We start from the raw sequence: 17677 nt of genomic DNA on the forward strand, positions 1-17677 counted from the left end.
CTGTACTTGTCTTTCCCAGTTTGATGTGTGTGTATATTTAGGCAATTCCACCATGTTAGTCATTGTGCTGATCAATAACTGATGGATTATTTGATAAGCCAAATGTACTCATCTTTATGAAAAACGTTAAGACAGAATTAATCAAAGTTGAGTTTTTATTTGAGTTACAAAATATGAAGTGCAATTAGCAGACTCCACAGGAGAGTTTGCCAACCTTCTTGTTACAAGTATTTACACCCAGGGATACCCATCTAAATGTCACTCTGTGTTCAAGTCTGTTAAGTTGTCATGGTTTAAATATTTAAAATATCTACAAGTCTTATTGTAGCTTGTTCAATGCAAAGGCAGGTGCCAAAAAAATATAGCCGCTCCAATTATGTGAGAAAGAGCAGAGCTGGTGGAATTAAAGGAGCTGTTAAACGAACGTGGTCCTCTAGAGTCTCCATTGTTTTACAGATAATTCTTCCTCTAAAAGATTCTGGGCGAGATAGTCTGTACATAAATATTTAAAATGACACGTTGAAATGCCTTTTTAGCCATTGAGGTGCAAAAGCCTCTACGATCCACTCTTGTAAAGAAATGAATGACAAATCAATAAAAAGAAAGAAAAAGAAAGGCCACCAAGATCGTCAGTCGTTCAAACATCCAGATTTTTTTTTCTTCAGAGCATCTTCGAACATTAAAATAAAACTCCAATAAATAGAAATACAGCAGAGAAAATGTCAAATAAGACTAATTCCGGTTTGGTCCATCTCAGAGTTCTTTTGAGAAGGACAAAAATAACAGATGCGAAGACTGAAAAGAAAGTTTTGCCGGGGTAAATCTTACACATTCCCACTGTGTAAAGGAAAAAAAAAAAAGTAGTTCTCTGGTTTCCTGAGGCTCATCCGCAAGAACATCCATCGAGGGTACGTTTCCCAGCAGCGACGGTTACACAGAGGTGATGACAATCATGAGGTGTGGTGAGATGCTGGAGATCCGGTTGAGGAGGTCGGGGGCGAGCTGAGATAAATGGCTCTCTGAAAACTCGCATGGTGGGAAAATCTGAAGCACGTAGGCAGGCTGGAAAAACAAAAAGGAAAAGAGTAAATCACTGAAGTCACATGCAATGCAACACTGTATGATACTGAACGATTTGTTTAGAAGTAATGAAATGACTCTTAACTAAGGCAACATTCGTTATTAAATCCATCAAAACATATACAAAAGAATACACTGAGCGAACCGTGAAACAAACAATCCTGTCTCACCTGATTGGAACCTGGGTTGGGGATATTAATGATACCAGCAGCCAACTTTGCTTGCAAGTAGTTAATGAAAGCGGCCTTAAGAGCTTGAGTTTGGCTCAGGACATCATCTTGATCTCGTCCACATGGCAAAGCGAGGAGAAGACAGAAATCACTGTCCCCCTGTAGGGACAAAAATGTAAACGGGATGTTATTTATCGAAACATAAAAAGGACTCGGGGGGGGGGGGTAAGACCAGGCATACGTACCGTCATTCTTCGGGCCACGCTCTCTAGTTGTGACGCCTCCAGCCTCATTCTCTGGACGATCCGAAGCAATGCGCCTCCTTCCTGAAGCGGCAGGGACCGATGAGCCAAAGCTTTGTTACCGCACACAAAATGTAACTGGACTGCAGCCGTGTCGTTCTTCAATGCCAGCAGGCCTTGCCACACGATTGGGTACTTCTGTTTGAATGCAAGGCAGAACAATGGGAAGTGTTTTAGATTACGCCAGCTCTCGTTCAGATTATGGCTGGACGGTATTCATGAATTAGCATAGTATTTTTTTCCCCTCAAGTAAACACATTGACCTTGGAAATGACCGCCGGCCACACAAACAACTGCTTACCGCTCGCTGGCTCACTCACAACGGGCCGGCGAGTGGTGGTGGTTGTGGCTGCTAATGTTGCCACTCGCCGTAACAGCTCTTGGCAACTTGGAAATAATTGTTTTCTGATCTAACTTACGTGGTATTTTTTTAAACCAAACCCCCTGCAAACAGCACTCATCTCCTCTCTTGTGCACAAGTTGTTTTGGCAGTTCAGTAATTGTATAAAATGTACAATTATTAGTGTTATAAATTGTTGTGTCATGGTGATTTACAACACGTTTGTCGGGGGGTATTAATTGTTGTAAAATCTTATAACCGTGACTCAATCTCTATACACAAGTAGCTGCAACCTACTTCATTTCGTACCGACGAGTTTGGTCTTACCGTCAGCAGCTGCACCATATTAACCGGCTGCGACAGCTTGCCGTCTGGTTTTGTCTGGGGGTCTGCGCCCTGAGGATTCATCACAACAGTGTATCGAGTCATTGACAGTTTCTCTAATATGAAGACACTAAACATCCTTTGCATGTATACTTTGCCAGCCTTGCTTATCACCACAAAACAGCCTACAAAATAATGCCTATGAAGTTAAATCTAGAGCGGTCTTAAAGTGTAGATTCTAGTTAAAGAGTCTTTAATCGGACTGCATTACTTTGTATTGAGTGCAGTGAACTCACCGTGGTTGGTGGGACGTTCAGTGGCGGCTGGTTAACGGCAGACGTCTCTGGTACTTGAGAATGGATGCTTCTTGAGTTTGAGTACATCCCAGTATACTCTGGGAATGAGCCACTGGGTCCTGGTGCAATTAGCTGAACTCTTTGGGGAGACGCCATTGCTTGCCCAGTTTGTCTTATCCCCATCATTCCATCCTTAGGAAGAGGAGAGTGTGCCCTCTTTGCCTCAATATTCTTTGTTATATCCTTCTCAGACACACCTTTCGGCAAAACATGTGCTCTTGGAGACAAGGACAACGGCAGGCTGGAAGGTGCAGCAGATGAGGGAAGGGTCTCCTGAATGTGTCCAGAATGAGAGTCAGTGGCCAGACGCTCTCCCTGTTGGTGCATGAGGACGCGCATCTCTCTTTGTGACATGTATGTCTCCAATGGGACACTACTCCGCATAGGCCCGCGAGGATCGGGCTGCATAGGCTCTGGTTTTATCTGCGTTGCAGATTGCCTTCCGGCAGCCTGGTGGAAGCGTCTCGCGTCTTCCTGCTCCCCGTCGTGGCCCCTCAGAGAACCGGGGTTCACCTTGAGAACCTTGTCCCTGCCAACAGCCTGGGGAGAGGCAGGCCGCGGCGGCATGGGACCAGACCACGGAGAGGCGAGGGGCTCACTGTGCATCCCGTAGCTCATCACGGAGTGAGGTGGAGTATTGACCCGAGCGTCTCCTTGGACAAGGTGCCCCACTGGCATCGACGGGTTGACCCGGTGAGGAGACATCCGTCCCAGGCCTCCGGGCACGTTGTGAGTCGGCATGATGACTGACTGCTCCGCGTGATGTACGCCGGTAATGAACTGTTGCATAGCAGGGAGACCAGTGGATAACATCACTGGTAGGCCCTTGGGTGACGAGGAGCCCACGGGAGAGGACACTTTAGTAAACTGAGTGTGTGGATGACCTGACTTGCGAGGGGACCGCGGCTCCTGTTTGACTCCGCTGATATGGGGGGGCGCTCGGTCACCCGGCGCTGTGCCAAAGCCTACGTGGTTGCCGGGCGGAGAGGGCAAATGGGGGCTTATTGCAGGACTTATGGCCGAGGTCCAAGAAGGTTTAGCTCCATCGGTGCTGTGAGGATCAGCACTGTCTATTTTCTTTTGATGTTTTATTGGCATGTACTCTTGATGGTAACTCATTACTTGCTGGCTACCTTGTGAGAGACGCTTCACTACTCCTTGAGGTCCAGACTGGTACGTCGATTCCAGCTTTTCCAAACCAGTGCTTTCTTGTTTAATGGAAGACAAAGTTGACTGTGTCTTACCGGGATGCCCATGGTCTGTCTGCAGTGAGGGCCCCTTTTGAAGTCCTAAATGAGAATGACCATACATTTCCTGTTGTTTTATCTGGGGTATGGACACCAGCGGCTGAGATTCTATGTCACCTGCTGTTGCTTGTGGGATCTGACTTATCTTGGCACTGATCCTCTGCGGTCCTTCAGTCTTCTGGCCCGAGTGGCTTAATACTACCACTCCTTCAGACGTATTTACTCTCAGACCAGGGCAAGACCCCGTACCGAGCGTTTCGACGATGAAGCGTGCAGCACTTCCACCTCCATCACCAACGGACGGAACATGGTATGATCCGCTATCGTCTTTGCTGGGCCTATAGGCTTGTTTGGGAAGAGTCACGTCAACACAGGGATTGACAATGCTCACGTTTCCCTTGTCCTCAGGCTCGGGAGGATTGCAAACACGACTGATGACAGAGGTGGCCGTGGACGCAATAACTGAGATAACAGACTTTGTCTCAGGAGATTGTAATGAGGCTGGAGCTCGAACAATAGGTGGAGCCGGATGAGCAGCCATTACACTCCCTGATAGGGGGGACTTATTCGTCACAGCGGCTGACTGAGTATTACTTTCAGGGGGGTTTTGATCACGCAGAGTGGGAAGGTTACTTGGAATAGAACTACTGCCTGGCAAGGAGATATTTTTATGTTTCATAAGAATCTGCCTCAAGTCACTTGTGCCATGATCAATATCCACGTTTGCAGAGTCGGAGGGTAAAGGCTGGTTTTCCTTGGACGCCAATGGCATGAGAGGTGAAGAGGAGACTCCTGGATCTTTAGATGGATGCCGCCAATCCGGGGGAGAAACAGGAATTCTACTCGTTTGAATGGGTCTGATATTTGGCCTGTTGGCTAGGGGGGACAGGGAAGGGGAGATGCAGTCAGCTGGAACCTGTTGAGGCTTTGGGCCCATTTGACTCTTAGACTGGGGGTTAACAGATTTAATATGCTGCATGTGTTCCTCAGAAGATGACTCTGACTCGGTGTTTACGTCGGCGACCTTTGCGGCCAAAGGCTCCGGTTCTTGCTTCCAAGTAATGACCCCAGTAGTTGCTGCTGATGGAATTGTTGCAGCAGCGGTCTTTACAGTGGAAGGTGGGCCATCTGCCGAAGGAATCGTCGATTCCTCACTTATTGAAGGTCCTTCCTTTGAATCTTTTCTTACTTGCTTTTGGACTTTTCGTTTTGGTCTTCCCTTTTTGGGTGTAGCAGATAAGACAGGCTCCTCCTGTAAAGCAGGTACATTTGATTCAGGTTCATTTTCCTTAGCTGGCAAAATCAGGTCTTGTACCTCAGGTTGTGAAGCTACATCTGGCCTTGATGGAGCTGCTGGAGTCAATAATACAGTTCCGTCAGCAGTTATGGAATCAATAGCAGCCATGAGTTCCGTCTCGCTAGCGGGATTGGAAGGTTTTTCTTCTTCTGGCTCAATTTTCCCTTCTGTAAGCGGGACAGGCAGAGTTGGTGGTTCTGTTGGAGAAGCTGGATCCGTAAGTTTTGCAATATTTTTCAGAGCCTGTTCCAATTCCAGCTGTGAAATTAAGCTTTTCGGGGATTCCAGAAGCTCTTGTTTTTCCAAAGTGGCATTTTCCTTCTCGTCATTGGAACCTACTTTGTTGGCATTAGTACACTTGGAAACAAGATCGCTTTGGTCACCCGGTCTCAACTTTTTTGAAGAATCTTCTTGTTCATCATCTCCCAACTGAAGAAGATCTTTCACCTCTGTCACATTTAGTCGGATTTTGAGGTTCTTAAGAACAGGAGACTTGGGAGTTCTAGTCAACTTTGTTTTTCCTCTAACAATCCGGTCTTTTTCCAAGGTCGGTTTCTCTTCCAAGACCTGGGAATTTGTCTCTTTCCCATTAGGTTTACTTTCATGAAAAACATCTTTATTTCTGCCTAATTCTTTTCCTTGTTCTTCTTTCTCCTCTTTCTTTTGATCAATTTTTACAGTTTGTTCTTCTTTACATGAACTTGATGGATCTTGCAAGGCCACGGAATCTTCATCTGTTAAATCCATTTCCTGATCATCATCAGCCCCTTCAGTTTTTTGCCCCTTCCTTGTTGATCCCAATCCTAAAACCGTGGGCATCGGATTCAATGAACCTTTTGTGCCATGAGGGGACGATTTTCCTTTTGACCCTCTTGGAATTCGTTCCCCACCTTCGGATTCATTTGAATCGGTGTCTTTATTGTCCATTTTAGATTTTTCTACTTTAACTGTTGAACTCTCATCACCTTGTCTGCGATTCTTGGGGGGGCGGCCCCGTTTAGTTGCAGGAATTGGGGCAGGTGGATCCTGTTCAATATTTTGTAGTTGTGTTGCATCTTTATCTGAACCTCGCTTTCGCGCAGAGCGCGGTGACTCACTTTCCTTTCCAGAACGAACAGGCGCATCATCTTCAACTGGGGTGGCATACACAGATTTAACATTCCTTCGTCGTGCTCTGCTCGCCGATATGCCCGGCTCTGACATATCCGGTTCGGAACCATGAATAGGGGATTTGCCCGTGGACCTTGATTCAGCTCTAGGGGATGATCCACGTTTCAGCTTCTCTTTGTCAATGCGCTCACTCTTGCGTGTTGCTGGCTTCTCAGAACAAGAGGTAGATACAACATCAACAGGAGAAACCCGAGCAGGGGATTGTTTCTTTTTATTTTTAATTTCTTTCGTTTTATACTCTTTCTGAGGTGAGACGGCTTCGTCATTTGTGTCATTATCAATGGGCATTGGTTTCGTTTCTACCTCAGGCTCTGCTCTCCAAACAGTGGGACTTTCTTTGCCTTTCTCTATAGGACTAGGTTCTGTGGGACTACTGGCTTCAGGCACTTCTTGTGTTGTCTCAGGCTCCAATTCTGCTTCTGAAATGCTAACAAACTCATCATGAGAATCACGACGGCATGGCGTTTCAGTAGAGAGAGGTTTTACCTCCTCAGTAATATGACATTTCCCTTCAGAGGTAGAATGTTTATCCACTGAATAACTGGGTTCGGGTGCTGCCATTTGTACAGGTTCACTATGAGGCAGTGCTTCCGTTAACAGGTGGTGTGTCGTTACTACGAGCTCAGTTTCTTTCACCTCTTCCTTTATGACTAACACAGGGGTACATATATCGGGGGCTGGGATCAACGGAAGATATTTCTCTTCTGGTGGAGGAAAGTCCTTGACCACCGATTGGGGGGCACAGGTTGGTGGGATTCTGGGTTCAGGGATCAGCTCTTCAGCAGGACTAATGGGTTTAATTTCTGGCTCCATGACAGCTTGCACAGTTTCAGGCGACTCTAAAGGGCGGTCCTCTTGAACAGCTGATTTCTCCACTTTAATCTCAACTGTGGGTACTGAGTCTCTTGCCTCTTGCAGCTGAGGGGTTTTGTTCTTTTGTTGCAGTCGTGTCAGTTCCAAAAAACGACTATGGAAAAGGACAACTGGCCCCGAGTCAAGTTCACCATCTACTGTCCCTTGCTGACCAGGGTGTTGGTTCTGTGCATATTCGGGTTCTTCATGTTTGCGTTCCAAGTGTTGAAGTCGCCTGGAGTCTAGCTCAAAGACAGGACTGTGAAGGAAGCGCGAGGCAAAAAGTTCCCTGCGTTCCTGTTCCTCTGGCTTAGGTTCCTCCTTTCTGTCATCAAGTTTGTCTTCAGATCCACTTCGGATCTTTTTCTTTTTCATGTACCAGGAAGGTGTAGGTCGGGGGGCCGATTCTACTTTCTCAGTATCCTTTCTGTTGCGTAAACTTGCAAAGTGAGAATCATAATCCAAAAAGGACCAGTTATCTTCTCTGGAAGAGGAAAGAGACTTTGCCCGTTCAAGCAGAGCCTTTGTATCAGGTGTGATAGTTTGATCAAGTGCAAAGGAGTAGAATTTGTTCCTTTCAAGATGTGCAAGTTTGGGGTCTGAAAACCTGTCAACCCTTGGCCTCTCGGTAAAAGGCATGGATGTGGACGGCATGGGAGAGTTGGGTTTGTTCTCTCGGTCCTCCTCAGAGTCGGATCGTACTTCCCCAGGCTCCAAGTCGTGCCAAATACCATATTCCAAACGTTTACGATTGTGGACATTCTTAGTTAGACTTCTGGAAAAATTCAGGTCGGGCAACAATTCTTGTTTGACTCTGCTCTCCCATCTCTTTTGTTGTTCTTCTTCCACACTAAGTAAAGGAGTGTTTGGCTTGTTAGCAGGCGTATTATGTGTCCTTTTAACTAACAGCTCCACATCTGGGTGAACCTTTTCCTCATTTCGACACAACTCTTTCTGAGAAGGGTCCACAAAGTCTTCTTCTACATGGTGAGAAAAGAGCTGATGTCCTGGAGAGGAAATGCTGTTCCACTCAGGATCTTCACTCTTTTGTCTGAAGCTCCTGTAGACACGCTCCCTCTTAATTCCTGGGTCAGTTTCAAATAGGTCTAGTTTCTTCAGTTTGTGAGAAGGGAAATTATCTGTGACATCCTCAGGGGGCTTACCAACTTCATGCACAAGACTGCGATGTTCTAAGTCCTCCGTTTCACTTCCTTGAGGACTTCCTGGTCTGTCCGATTTGTCGGACTCACGCTGCTGTTGCTGCTGGTGCAAGCGTCTATTTTGCTCCATTTGCTTGCGGCAACTCTGAGAGAGGTCAATATCAACATGGTCTGCCTTGTTTTTAACACTTTTGTCAGGGTCGGCATTCTGTGCAGCAAATTTGAAAGCAGCAGGGTGTTCTTGCTCCCTTGTAGCGCTTTGTTCTGTGGTCCCCTCATGGGAGAACCTTCTGGATGAAGTGTGCCCAGGATGTCCTTTTGAGTCCACAGGGTCCAAAGATCCCTCAGACTTCTCTCTTTGCCCTCCAAGGTCCTCTTGGCTATCTTTCGGAGTGCCACTTTTATCAGTTTTAAGTCTTGAATCTCTCCGTTGCGAGTCTTTGCTTTTGTCAGTGTCCGACTCCTTCATACATGAGGCACCGGCACCAAAGTCAGCGGAGGGAAAAACATCCTCCTCCTCCTCGTGCCTGCTTCTTTTCTGACGAATAGTTCTACCACCTGAATCAGCAAAGCGCCTTTTTCTTGCAGCAAGGCGATCAGAATCCACTGACATATCTTTTCCATCATTTCCAATATCAGGCTTTGGATGTTTCTTGGGTCTGTTTTTTCCATCCAAGTCTGAACCCTCACCTTTACTAATTTCAGATTTTTCACTTTTTACAGCGTCAACAGTTGACAATGGATTTGCAGTAGGAGATTCACTATCCCCTTTACTTTTCGGTTTCTCAAGAGCATCCTGGTCTGATCCCCTTCCTCTTCCAGACGCTCCCTCAAAACCAGTATCAATCTCTGTTTCAGGTGGAGGGTTGGATGGAGATTTCCCCTTTGCTTTCCTTGATTTAATCTTCTCCGCTTTATCCTTGTCCCCTTTCTCTTTTCGTTTCACTCGTTTAGTTTTCTCAGCACTTGCTACACGATCTGGTTGGCTGCTCTTATCACTCTTCGCAGCAAGTTCTGGCAAGGTCTTTTCAGATTTATCGAAATGTGGTGGTGACACGGAACTAACACTTCCACTTCGCTCGGAGGACTGGCTGTAAACCCGACGTTCTGGGTCTCTGGGAGCGCGCTCAGATGGTGAAGGCGACACCGTAGGGGTGCCAGGTCGCCTCGGCTGGGAAGGGCTCCACCTGCGGTCCGCCTCAAAACGTTCTCGCTCTCTTTCTCGCTCCCTTTGAATATATGTGTATTTTCGGATATCTTGCTCAAAGGGGTCTCTGTAATCCCTGTAGTCCCTTGGGTCTTCATGATAACGTGGGTCAAAGTGATCCCCCTGATAGTGGTCCAGTTCAGGAAAACGTTCTCTGCTGCGAGCAGCAAAGTCCCTTCTAGCTTCCTCTGGGTAGATGCCAGGGGTTCGTATATTCTCATAGTAAGCCCTTTCTGCAGTAAATTCATGGTATGGGGGTCTGCGTTCCTCTCTGAAGTGATAGAAGAGACAAAGACATTTGTTTAGGTAAATAATCTATCATCATTTCATAAAAAAAAAAAAGAACAGGCACTTTCAAATTAGAAAGGGCTAAAAATATTTTTTGTTTAAGGGCTGCAGAAAAGATATTCTGAATGAATCACTTTACAAATATATATACACAGAGATTATTTAATTTGAAAAAATGGTTTTAAAAAATCATATTAACAGAATTATTTATGACATTTAAAAAGACACAAAATAAAATACAATCAATGGAAAATTTACCGTCGCTCAGTTGGAATTTCATAGAAGTCTCTAATGTCTTGACCAGATGCCTGCATAGATCGGTAGAATGCCATCTGACTCTCCTGACTTGCAAAATCCACCTTAATAAATCCATAAAAAACAAATAAGTTAAGTCTATTAATACAAACACACACACGCAATAAAACATTTGTTAAACTAATAAACCAAATAGATGCTCATGTTTACCTTTATTTTATTGCCACCAATCTTCCAACCTTTGGTCTCCCTCACAGCGGCCTGAGCAAAATCTGTGTTGTTGTACAAGATGAGGGCCATCCCTTTCAATCTATCAAACACAACCTTGAAGCAAAGAACAAAAAGGATACATTAAAGTTTTGAAACTACTTCAATCTTAAGCAAGAGATAAATATAACACCGTACCTTGACTACATGTCCATAACGGCAGAAATGCCGTGTGAGGTATTGCTCTGTCACACTGGTTGCTAAACCATCCAGCCAGACACACGTAGTGGGCATACTCTTTCCAAACCCAAGCTTCAAAGGGAAAAGGGGAACAATGGGTGCATTAGAGACACACAATACATTAGATAGAAAACCTACTCTGACCAGACATTATACGCTTGTTGACTGAAAAACTACCTTGAGTCTGTTGCTTCCCAGATACTCTCCGTCCATCTTCTTAATGGCCTTGCAGACACTAGCAATATCAGAATACTGAACAAAGGCATACTGGGGAACTCCATTTACTTTCTTGATGTCAATGTCCTTGAGGAGAGAGGACAGAACCATTAGAGACCTTTATCAAATGTGAAATGTACCAATTAACAGTCCACAGTCGAATGATAGCATACCACAATTTCGCCGAAGCGTTGAAAAATGTCAAGGAGTTGTTGATAACTGGTGGTCTTCTCAAGGTTGCCAATGAACAGTGTCCGTGTGGCCTTTGGGTGGAACTCATCTATCCGCCCATCCAAGGGCCTGAATTCATTTTCACTCTCTGTTTCTGATGGGATAGACGAGGTTTATCATTAACAACACTGACAAATGTCAGGCTCCTGTTCACCAACAGCAGCACAGAAACATGACTTTATGTAAGAATGTATTCTCAATTCATTTGTTGGCATCAAGTATTCATTACATTTTGTAGAATGTTTATGAACTACCTGGGCCATTCCAGGCTGTGACTTCAATAAGCATGCCAAAGAACAGCTTTCCTTTGGAAACAGTGAGGGCTTTCTCTTGATCTTCTTGTTGCCTAAAGAACACCAAACCATAGCGGTCTTCTGAAGCTCCGTGGATCTGCACTGAGGTCACTTTCCCATGCTTCTTGAATTCATGGAAAAGTCCGTCTTTTAAACTGGTGTCTGGAAAAGGGAAAAAGAAATCAAATGAAAAAAACAACTTCACTAAGAGTATAGATAACATGGACTGTACAAAGTTTTGTTAACTGAGGTTTTAAAATGTATAAATAAAGCCTAATCAGGAAGTTTACTACAACCTGGCTTTGTGACACTTTGTGTGCCATCAAAAATTATAAAAGGCTATCCTTCTACTTTTGCATTTTTGTCCATTTATGAAAAAAATAAAAATTTGGGGAGAGATTGTATGAATGAAGACAGATCTGGTCATTTGTAGTTTCAATGATGCATTAAAAGCTGCTTACGGGTAGGGTAAACATGTCAGGACTAGAAATGCATCGTTGGAGACACATAGCAGTTGAGGTCTCCATCCTCAATTTGAAAAAAAAATCCCCCTGGCAACCATTAGAGTCCATAACACAACATTAAGTAGATGACAATAATATTTTGTATACCAGGATGAATGTACATCTGCAGGAACCAGAAAGCCAAATCTCTGAACATGGTCACATGATCACCTGTGCAAGTTAATTTGGATTTGCCTCATTTAGTTATGATGTTTGCACCGATTTTGTGTCCAAGTTTCGTCAAAATAAAGCTATACAATTTATGGATGAGATGGTTTTGTCAGAACTTCTTTCAGAACATGACAGTTTACTGATACTTCTGAGTAAGCATGGAAAGGGAAAATGGTTATTGGTGTGAAGTCTGAAATATTGAAACTCACCCGTGGAGCGCACTGGTAGGTTTTGAACCTTAATTCCAAAGCTCCTGCGTGGCTCATCGGAGTCAAGCCCCATAGAAGACTGAGTAGGGGCGTGTGTGGCTGACGACTGGACAGAGTGGGCCCGAGATCCATCGCTTGAGCTGCTGTTTGAATCACTGTTGTCACACAAACACACAACCAAGAGAAACATTAAGACACTTATCTTTACGAGTTTGAATAATATTTTCTAGTTTCCCATGGAGAATGAAGCTTTAATGCAAGAACATAAATGTCCCACCTGCCGCTGCCAGTGCTGCTAGTGCTGCTGACAGAGTCAGAGCTCGAAGATCTGCTGTGGGATCGAGATCGTGGACCTCTCCCGGGGGACAAAGGAGCTCTTTTAGGGGAATGAGGAGCTTTGGGGGTTTGCCCCGTGGTCCGTTGTGGGGAAGGGTGCCGTGACTGTGAGGAATGAGATGACCGGCTCCGGCGGTGATGGTAGGTCCTATCGACCCGCCGCCCTCGGTCATCTCGGTATAGGTCACGCCGTGAAGAATTAGTCAGAGTAAAGGAGTCTCGAATTCTCGAGTCAAAATGGGGGTCTGATGCCTCGAAGCTCCCAGCGATGGCGCTGCTCCCCGGGCCAGCGGCAGCGAACATGGAACGATCGCGGTAATAATCAGCATTGTAGTGACGCTGTCGGTCGAAAGTGCCACTGCGCTCATGGTGTCCGTATGGGCTGTGGTCATACGCACGTTCACGGCTTTCTGAGCTACTGTGAAATAAGAACAGGGTAGAGGAGGAGGATTTATATTAGTTGACAAACAGCACAAAAAAAAAAACCCAACAAGAATTTCCTATTCAATTATTTCAAAAAAATTCTAAATGTCAGTAATGCAAGGACACAGCTGGCAGGAGGCCAGATAGGAATAAGCTGCACAACCGAATAATGCTGTGATCATGTCTATATTAATTAGTCTGTGAACCCTCTATTGGGTTCCAGTTGATCAATTAGGAAAACAGAATTGCTCAACTTTCCTTACATTTTCTACAGTAGAGAATTTGCAATTATTACAAACAATAATTCCTCATGAAACAAAATAGTTTAACTGATGATATGACATTATGGGCTAAACCTATTGTCTGGATACATTATTACAGACCAATGGGTGTCATATGCTGTAGTGATTGTAAAGCCTTTTGAGGCAAATTTGTCATGTTGAGCTCATAGCAAGAAAATTGACTTTACCTTTGTGATGCTGCTACACTGTCAGCAGTCTAAAATTAAGTTTCACTTTCTGACAGCCAACAAGAACATTTCTATTCTGTAAAGTCATAAACAGTCACGTGAATCAAAGCCCCACCTCATCAGACTGTCACTTTCATTATGAAGATTTACTCAAAAGCGTAATTCTGCAATGTTGAAATGCCGTTCTAAGTATGTTTCAATTACAATCATTTAGCATATTTGGGTGACCGTGGGAGCTGATTTCAGAGGTTGACTGTTAATGAAATATTGCAAGTAAGAAAAATAAAAATGTAACATTTCTATTCAACTGTGCAATTCTCCTACCGAGGAGCTCCGTGGTACTGAAATTTATAATGCCATGCAGTTCAGATAAATCTTTCTAATGTGAAAATAATATGTTTTAGACTTTATACGGTTCTGGAAAAAAAGAGGCACTTGCATAGCGAAATGACAAATAATTTATAAAACATGTTTTTTCTCCTCTCGCATCAAATCAATTTTTTTTCCCTAAAAGCAGTGCAAAACCTAATATTAGACAAAGCACTAAGGAATGTTAGAGAAAGAAAATATGCAGAGGGCAGAGCAATACCAACCTTTTTGGAAAGAAGTTACCGAAACTAATCCAAATAAATACTAGGTGGATCAGAATGCGAGAGCCCGAATGAAAAATCAAGGGGGAAAAAAATCTATTGATCTAATTAGGCAAAAATGTTTTTCTTGAATCGCACTGCACGTTATCTTCAAATACTGTGGAGCACCAGGCCAGTGGGTTGTTGATGTATAATCCACAGTTAGGCTACTTAATTCCCTTCACTGGATGGAAAAAGGAAAAAACAAAAGAATCACAGAAATGGACCTCTAGATGGATTTCTGGACATGTGCTTAAAAAAAATATGTAGTAAGACAAGACCTTAAATATATACGGATCTTTTGTAAAAAAAGAAAAATATGATTAACTTCAGGGTAATTCAGGACATTCCAGGTCACTTATACAGTATGTTGATGCCTGAATGGAAAATACATCCAACTGCATCAATCTTGTATGTCGGTATGTTCCAAAAGTTACGTTCCACCGATAATAAAATTGTTTAAAATCACACAAGCTTGTAGACTCACAGACCTTATGGTCACAGCATATAAACTCCTTGCGGGCTCATAGGCATCTTAATTCCACAATCCCTGGACCTTATGGGGCGTACGTACTGGATGGCTTCATCTTTTGGCAGTAACTTGTAAAGTAACTTTGAAAAAAAGTAGTCTTCCGCCCTCTTTAACATTATCTGTGCTCTTCTCTTCTCATGCAGCTGGGGCCTTACACGGCTACATCCACACCCGAGTAATCCAGATAAATGGTTGCTACACCTATCCACACTAGGGTCCACATCAGTATATCCAACATTGGGGTGGGAGGGGCGTACATCCAGGCGGATACATCCCAACTATGTGGTCTTCGCGTGTCTTCATGGTCATCAATCCTAAACAAGAATAGCTCCACAATCTTGGCGTTTGGATCCTCAAGTCTTCTTTATATAGCTTCCATATTAAAATTGTTTAAGGTATGCAGTTAATCTCACCCTAAAATGACTGAGATAGCCTATAATATATGCACTACATTGGTCTCTTGTTTGATGTGTAACAAATGAGAAGTTCTTCCATCCGCTTGTTGAAAACTTTAATCCAGAATAAACTATATCCACCGATCGAAAAAAAGGTAAAAGTAGTCCATCCATCGCCAAGACGAAAAAAATGTGCCGCACAAGATGGGAGATCCTTGACATAATGATACATTACCTGACTAGATTCTTCATAGAAAAGTACATCCTTCATAATAGGGATTTACTTCCACTTTCAAGCGATTCCAAGTAAAGACGAAGTTAGATCCCGTATTTAGAAGGAAAATGTTTTGAAAAGTATCCAAAAGCTCCCCACAAAATGTAATAGATCCAAAACTCACCAGGTTATTCCGCACAGATGTAATATCCAAACTAGATGTCAAACCTTGAATTATAGTGAACTTACCAAATGATGATGTGTAGTTAATGGAATTAGATCCCATGGGATAAGCGAGTCAATTATCTTGAAAAGTGGAACGATCCCTAATTACATTTGTGCAACCCTCTCGAGGCATCCATCCTCACACATTACCCCACTATGTGTTACGCCTATCCAATACCTCGATTCCCCTGGTCGTTAAGGGGAGGCCGTGTCCACTTACCCATCTATTCTCCGTTCATAACGTCCCTCTCTGGTGTGAAGGGAAACAGGTGGGCCAAACACTGGACCAACTGTTCCCCTAGTGAATCCCGTAACGTCTCGACTGCTCGAGGGGGAGCCGTCTTCAAGGCCCCGAACAGCACTAGGGACTGACCCAGGTTCATTGTAGTCAGTCCGAAGGTCCCTGTCCCCCATCTTGTTGACAGCATTGTGAGCCTTCTGCGCACTTTTGATATCCACAAAATCCACGAAAGCTGCAACACCACCCTCTGACCCTCGCTTCCTCAGGACTTTGACACTTTCCACACGCCCATACCTGTGGAAATGAAAACGAAAACAAAGAGGAAATTACAAATACACCGGCTTAGAGTGGAGGGCTCTTATAAATCCCGAGCCTGGGAAACGGAAAGCAAAAGAAGCATTGAAACTGAAAGCGAACCAGAATTATTTACCTCCAATTACCAAACTAATTTAACATTACCGTTCTTTTATTTTTAACCCCCCCCCCCCAAACAGCAAAAAAATCTCCTCTTAAACAATATGTGCATTCACTCGTGACTACAAGTATTGTAAGAAGTGTTATGAAGCTTTCTAAAAGAATCCTCGATGTACTCGCGTAATCAAAAACACGTCAAATGTCAATTTTTCAGGAATATAAAAAGCGTATAATCAAACACAGCTGTGCCTCTCAGCTAGTCCTACTGTAGCACAGCAGGCCCCGGAAACTAGGACTGGATGCAATGTTACCGTTTGTTGTGTTACATGATTAGTTAGTTAAGGGGTCGTTACATCGTTAGCTAAACGATCAACCAATGCATACCGTTGGCCTATAAGGTTATACGTTACTTCTACAAACAATGGGATGCAAAATGAGTTTAGCGCTCCTTAGATTCAAGCGCTTGGGTAATAAGTTAGCTACGAGGAGCATAAACTGGTTTGAAATGTAACTTGCGTGTAACGTTAGATCGGCCTGTTTTAAAACAATACTAACGTTACAACAACAATCAACGTGAACGTTAAGTAATAGCGATGGCTACCGACGTCGAGCAGCTCAATAACTTGCTAACATTTGTGATCAGTGATCAATGTTAGTCGCAGATTTCGGACTATCTAACGTTACATTTATTTATGTTTTTCTCAAACACAGTTGGCCAGATACATGGCGTTAACCAAACGGCTACGATAGCACCAGTCGCGTCATGTTATTTGACCTGATGCCCAGCTAGCGTTAGCTGCCTTTGGCTTGTACTGATCATGTAAACGTTTCGACTTCCCACAAAATGGTTGGTTGGGTGGAAGCTCGGTGGCTACAAAACCTAGCTACATGCCTATCGGGTTTACCAAAAGTTAGCCAATCTCCATTAACGATAAACATTTACACGTGAGGGTTTCCACAACCAACAACGCTCCATAAATATAGCTGGGCTGCAACACGGCATAGACCGCACATAGGAAACCCCGACTTGTAAAACGTAAGACATGCTAACGTTAGCTTCGTTAGCATTAGTCGAAGGCTGACCGTTCCAACAAGCTAGCGTTACTAGTTAAGCTAGCGCGCGTTGCTTTGCCAACAGAGGACCGTCTTGCGTAACCTACCGTTTAAAATGCTCCACAATTTTTTCCTCTCGAACGTGTTCGGGTAAATTTCCCACCCAAAGGTGTCTGGTTTCCCGAACCATCTTGCGATATTCTTCCCCCCCTTCACACTCATATGATCATGCAGGTTTCTAATCCCTGCCGGTCGGAGGTCCGCCTGTACAAAATGAACGCCGGGGGACTCCGTGGATAACGTGGGCCTGGTAGCCCGCTGTAGCTTTAGCTGATGCGTCCTCGATCCGTGCACGTGGACGAGCGTGAGACTCGCTCCCGGTGGTTTTGGGTGCGAGCTGCGCGTGCTCGATGGCTGCGAACACGCAATAGTGAGCACGCGATTTCTTTAGAAGGAAACGAATTCATTGCAATGTAAGGCTGAGCAGTAGTCTTAAAATCAACCTTGCGACCGTTATCTTTAAATTCACCAATTATTTGTTGTGTTATCTACGAAATGCGAATGTGGAAACTATCAAATTTTCTTCAAACAGCCTGTTTGGCCCCAACTTGATTCAGTTTGTATTGAT

The 17677-nt window shown here is 44.1% G+C and overlaps 1 protein-coding gene across 4 annotated transcripts; it reads right to left on the reverse strand.

The window, feature by feature from the left end:
* Positions 1-137: 137 nt before the first annotated feature.
* On the reverse strand, positions 138-17467 carry LOC120835233 (msx2-interacting protein). Of its 4 annotated transcripts, none has more exons than XM_078092036.1 (15): positions 17157-17467; positions 15562-15876; positions 12396-12869; positions 12119-12273; positions 11197-11397; positions 10885-11036; positions 10673-10798; positions 10454-10567; positions 10259-10372; positions 10052-10152; positions 2513-9776; positions 2220-2288; positions 1496-1690; positions 1251-1409; positions 138-1062 (listed from the first exon to the last, which is right to left on the reverse strand). In XM_078092036.1, exons 1-15 carry the CDS (start codon positions 17237-17239, stop codon positions 931-933), a joined length of 9654 nt encoding a protein of 3217 aa, XP_077948162.1. In that variant the 5' UTR covers positions 17240-17467; the 3' UTR covers positions 138-930. The 4 variants fall into 4 exon arrangements, with proteins under 4 accessions (XP_077948162.1, XP_040059902.2, XP_077948164.1 ...); XM_040203968.2 differs by having other exon boundaries at positions 12396-12872; positions 17157-17453; XM_078092038.1 differs by lacking the exons at positions 15562-15876; positions 17157-17467 and adding an exon at positions 13940-14159.
* Between the last annotated feature and the right edge of the window lie 210 nt (positions 17468-17677).

This window comes from Gasterosteus aculeatus, chromosome 17 (assembly GCF_964276395.1).
Source record: "Gasterosteus aculeatus chromosome 17, fGasAcu3.hap1.1, whole genome shotgun sequence".
NCBI lineage: Eukaryota > Metazoa > Chordata > Actinopteri > Perciformes > Gasterosteidae > Gasterosteus > Gasterosteus aculeatus.

What these genes read in the sequence shown, in the direction of transcription:
- LOC120835233 (XM_040203968.2), bottom strand. Translation starts at nt 17,239, where the DNA reads ATGGTTCGGGAAACCAGACACCTTTGGGTGGGAAATTTACCCGAACAC. An exon ending in AGCAGCACTGGCAGCGGCAG is followed by an intron (nt 12,274 to 12,395) that starts GTGGGACATTTA and finishes GTGTGACAACAG; the next exon opens with TGATTCAAACAGCAGCTCAA. An exon ending in GCGTGGCCCGAAGAATGACG is followed by an intron (nt 1,410 to 1,495) that starts GTACGTATGCCT and finishes TTGTCCCTACAG; the next exon opens with GGGGACAGTGATTTCTGTCT.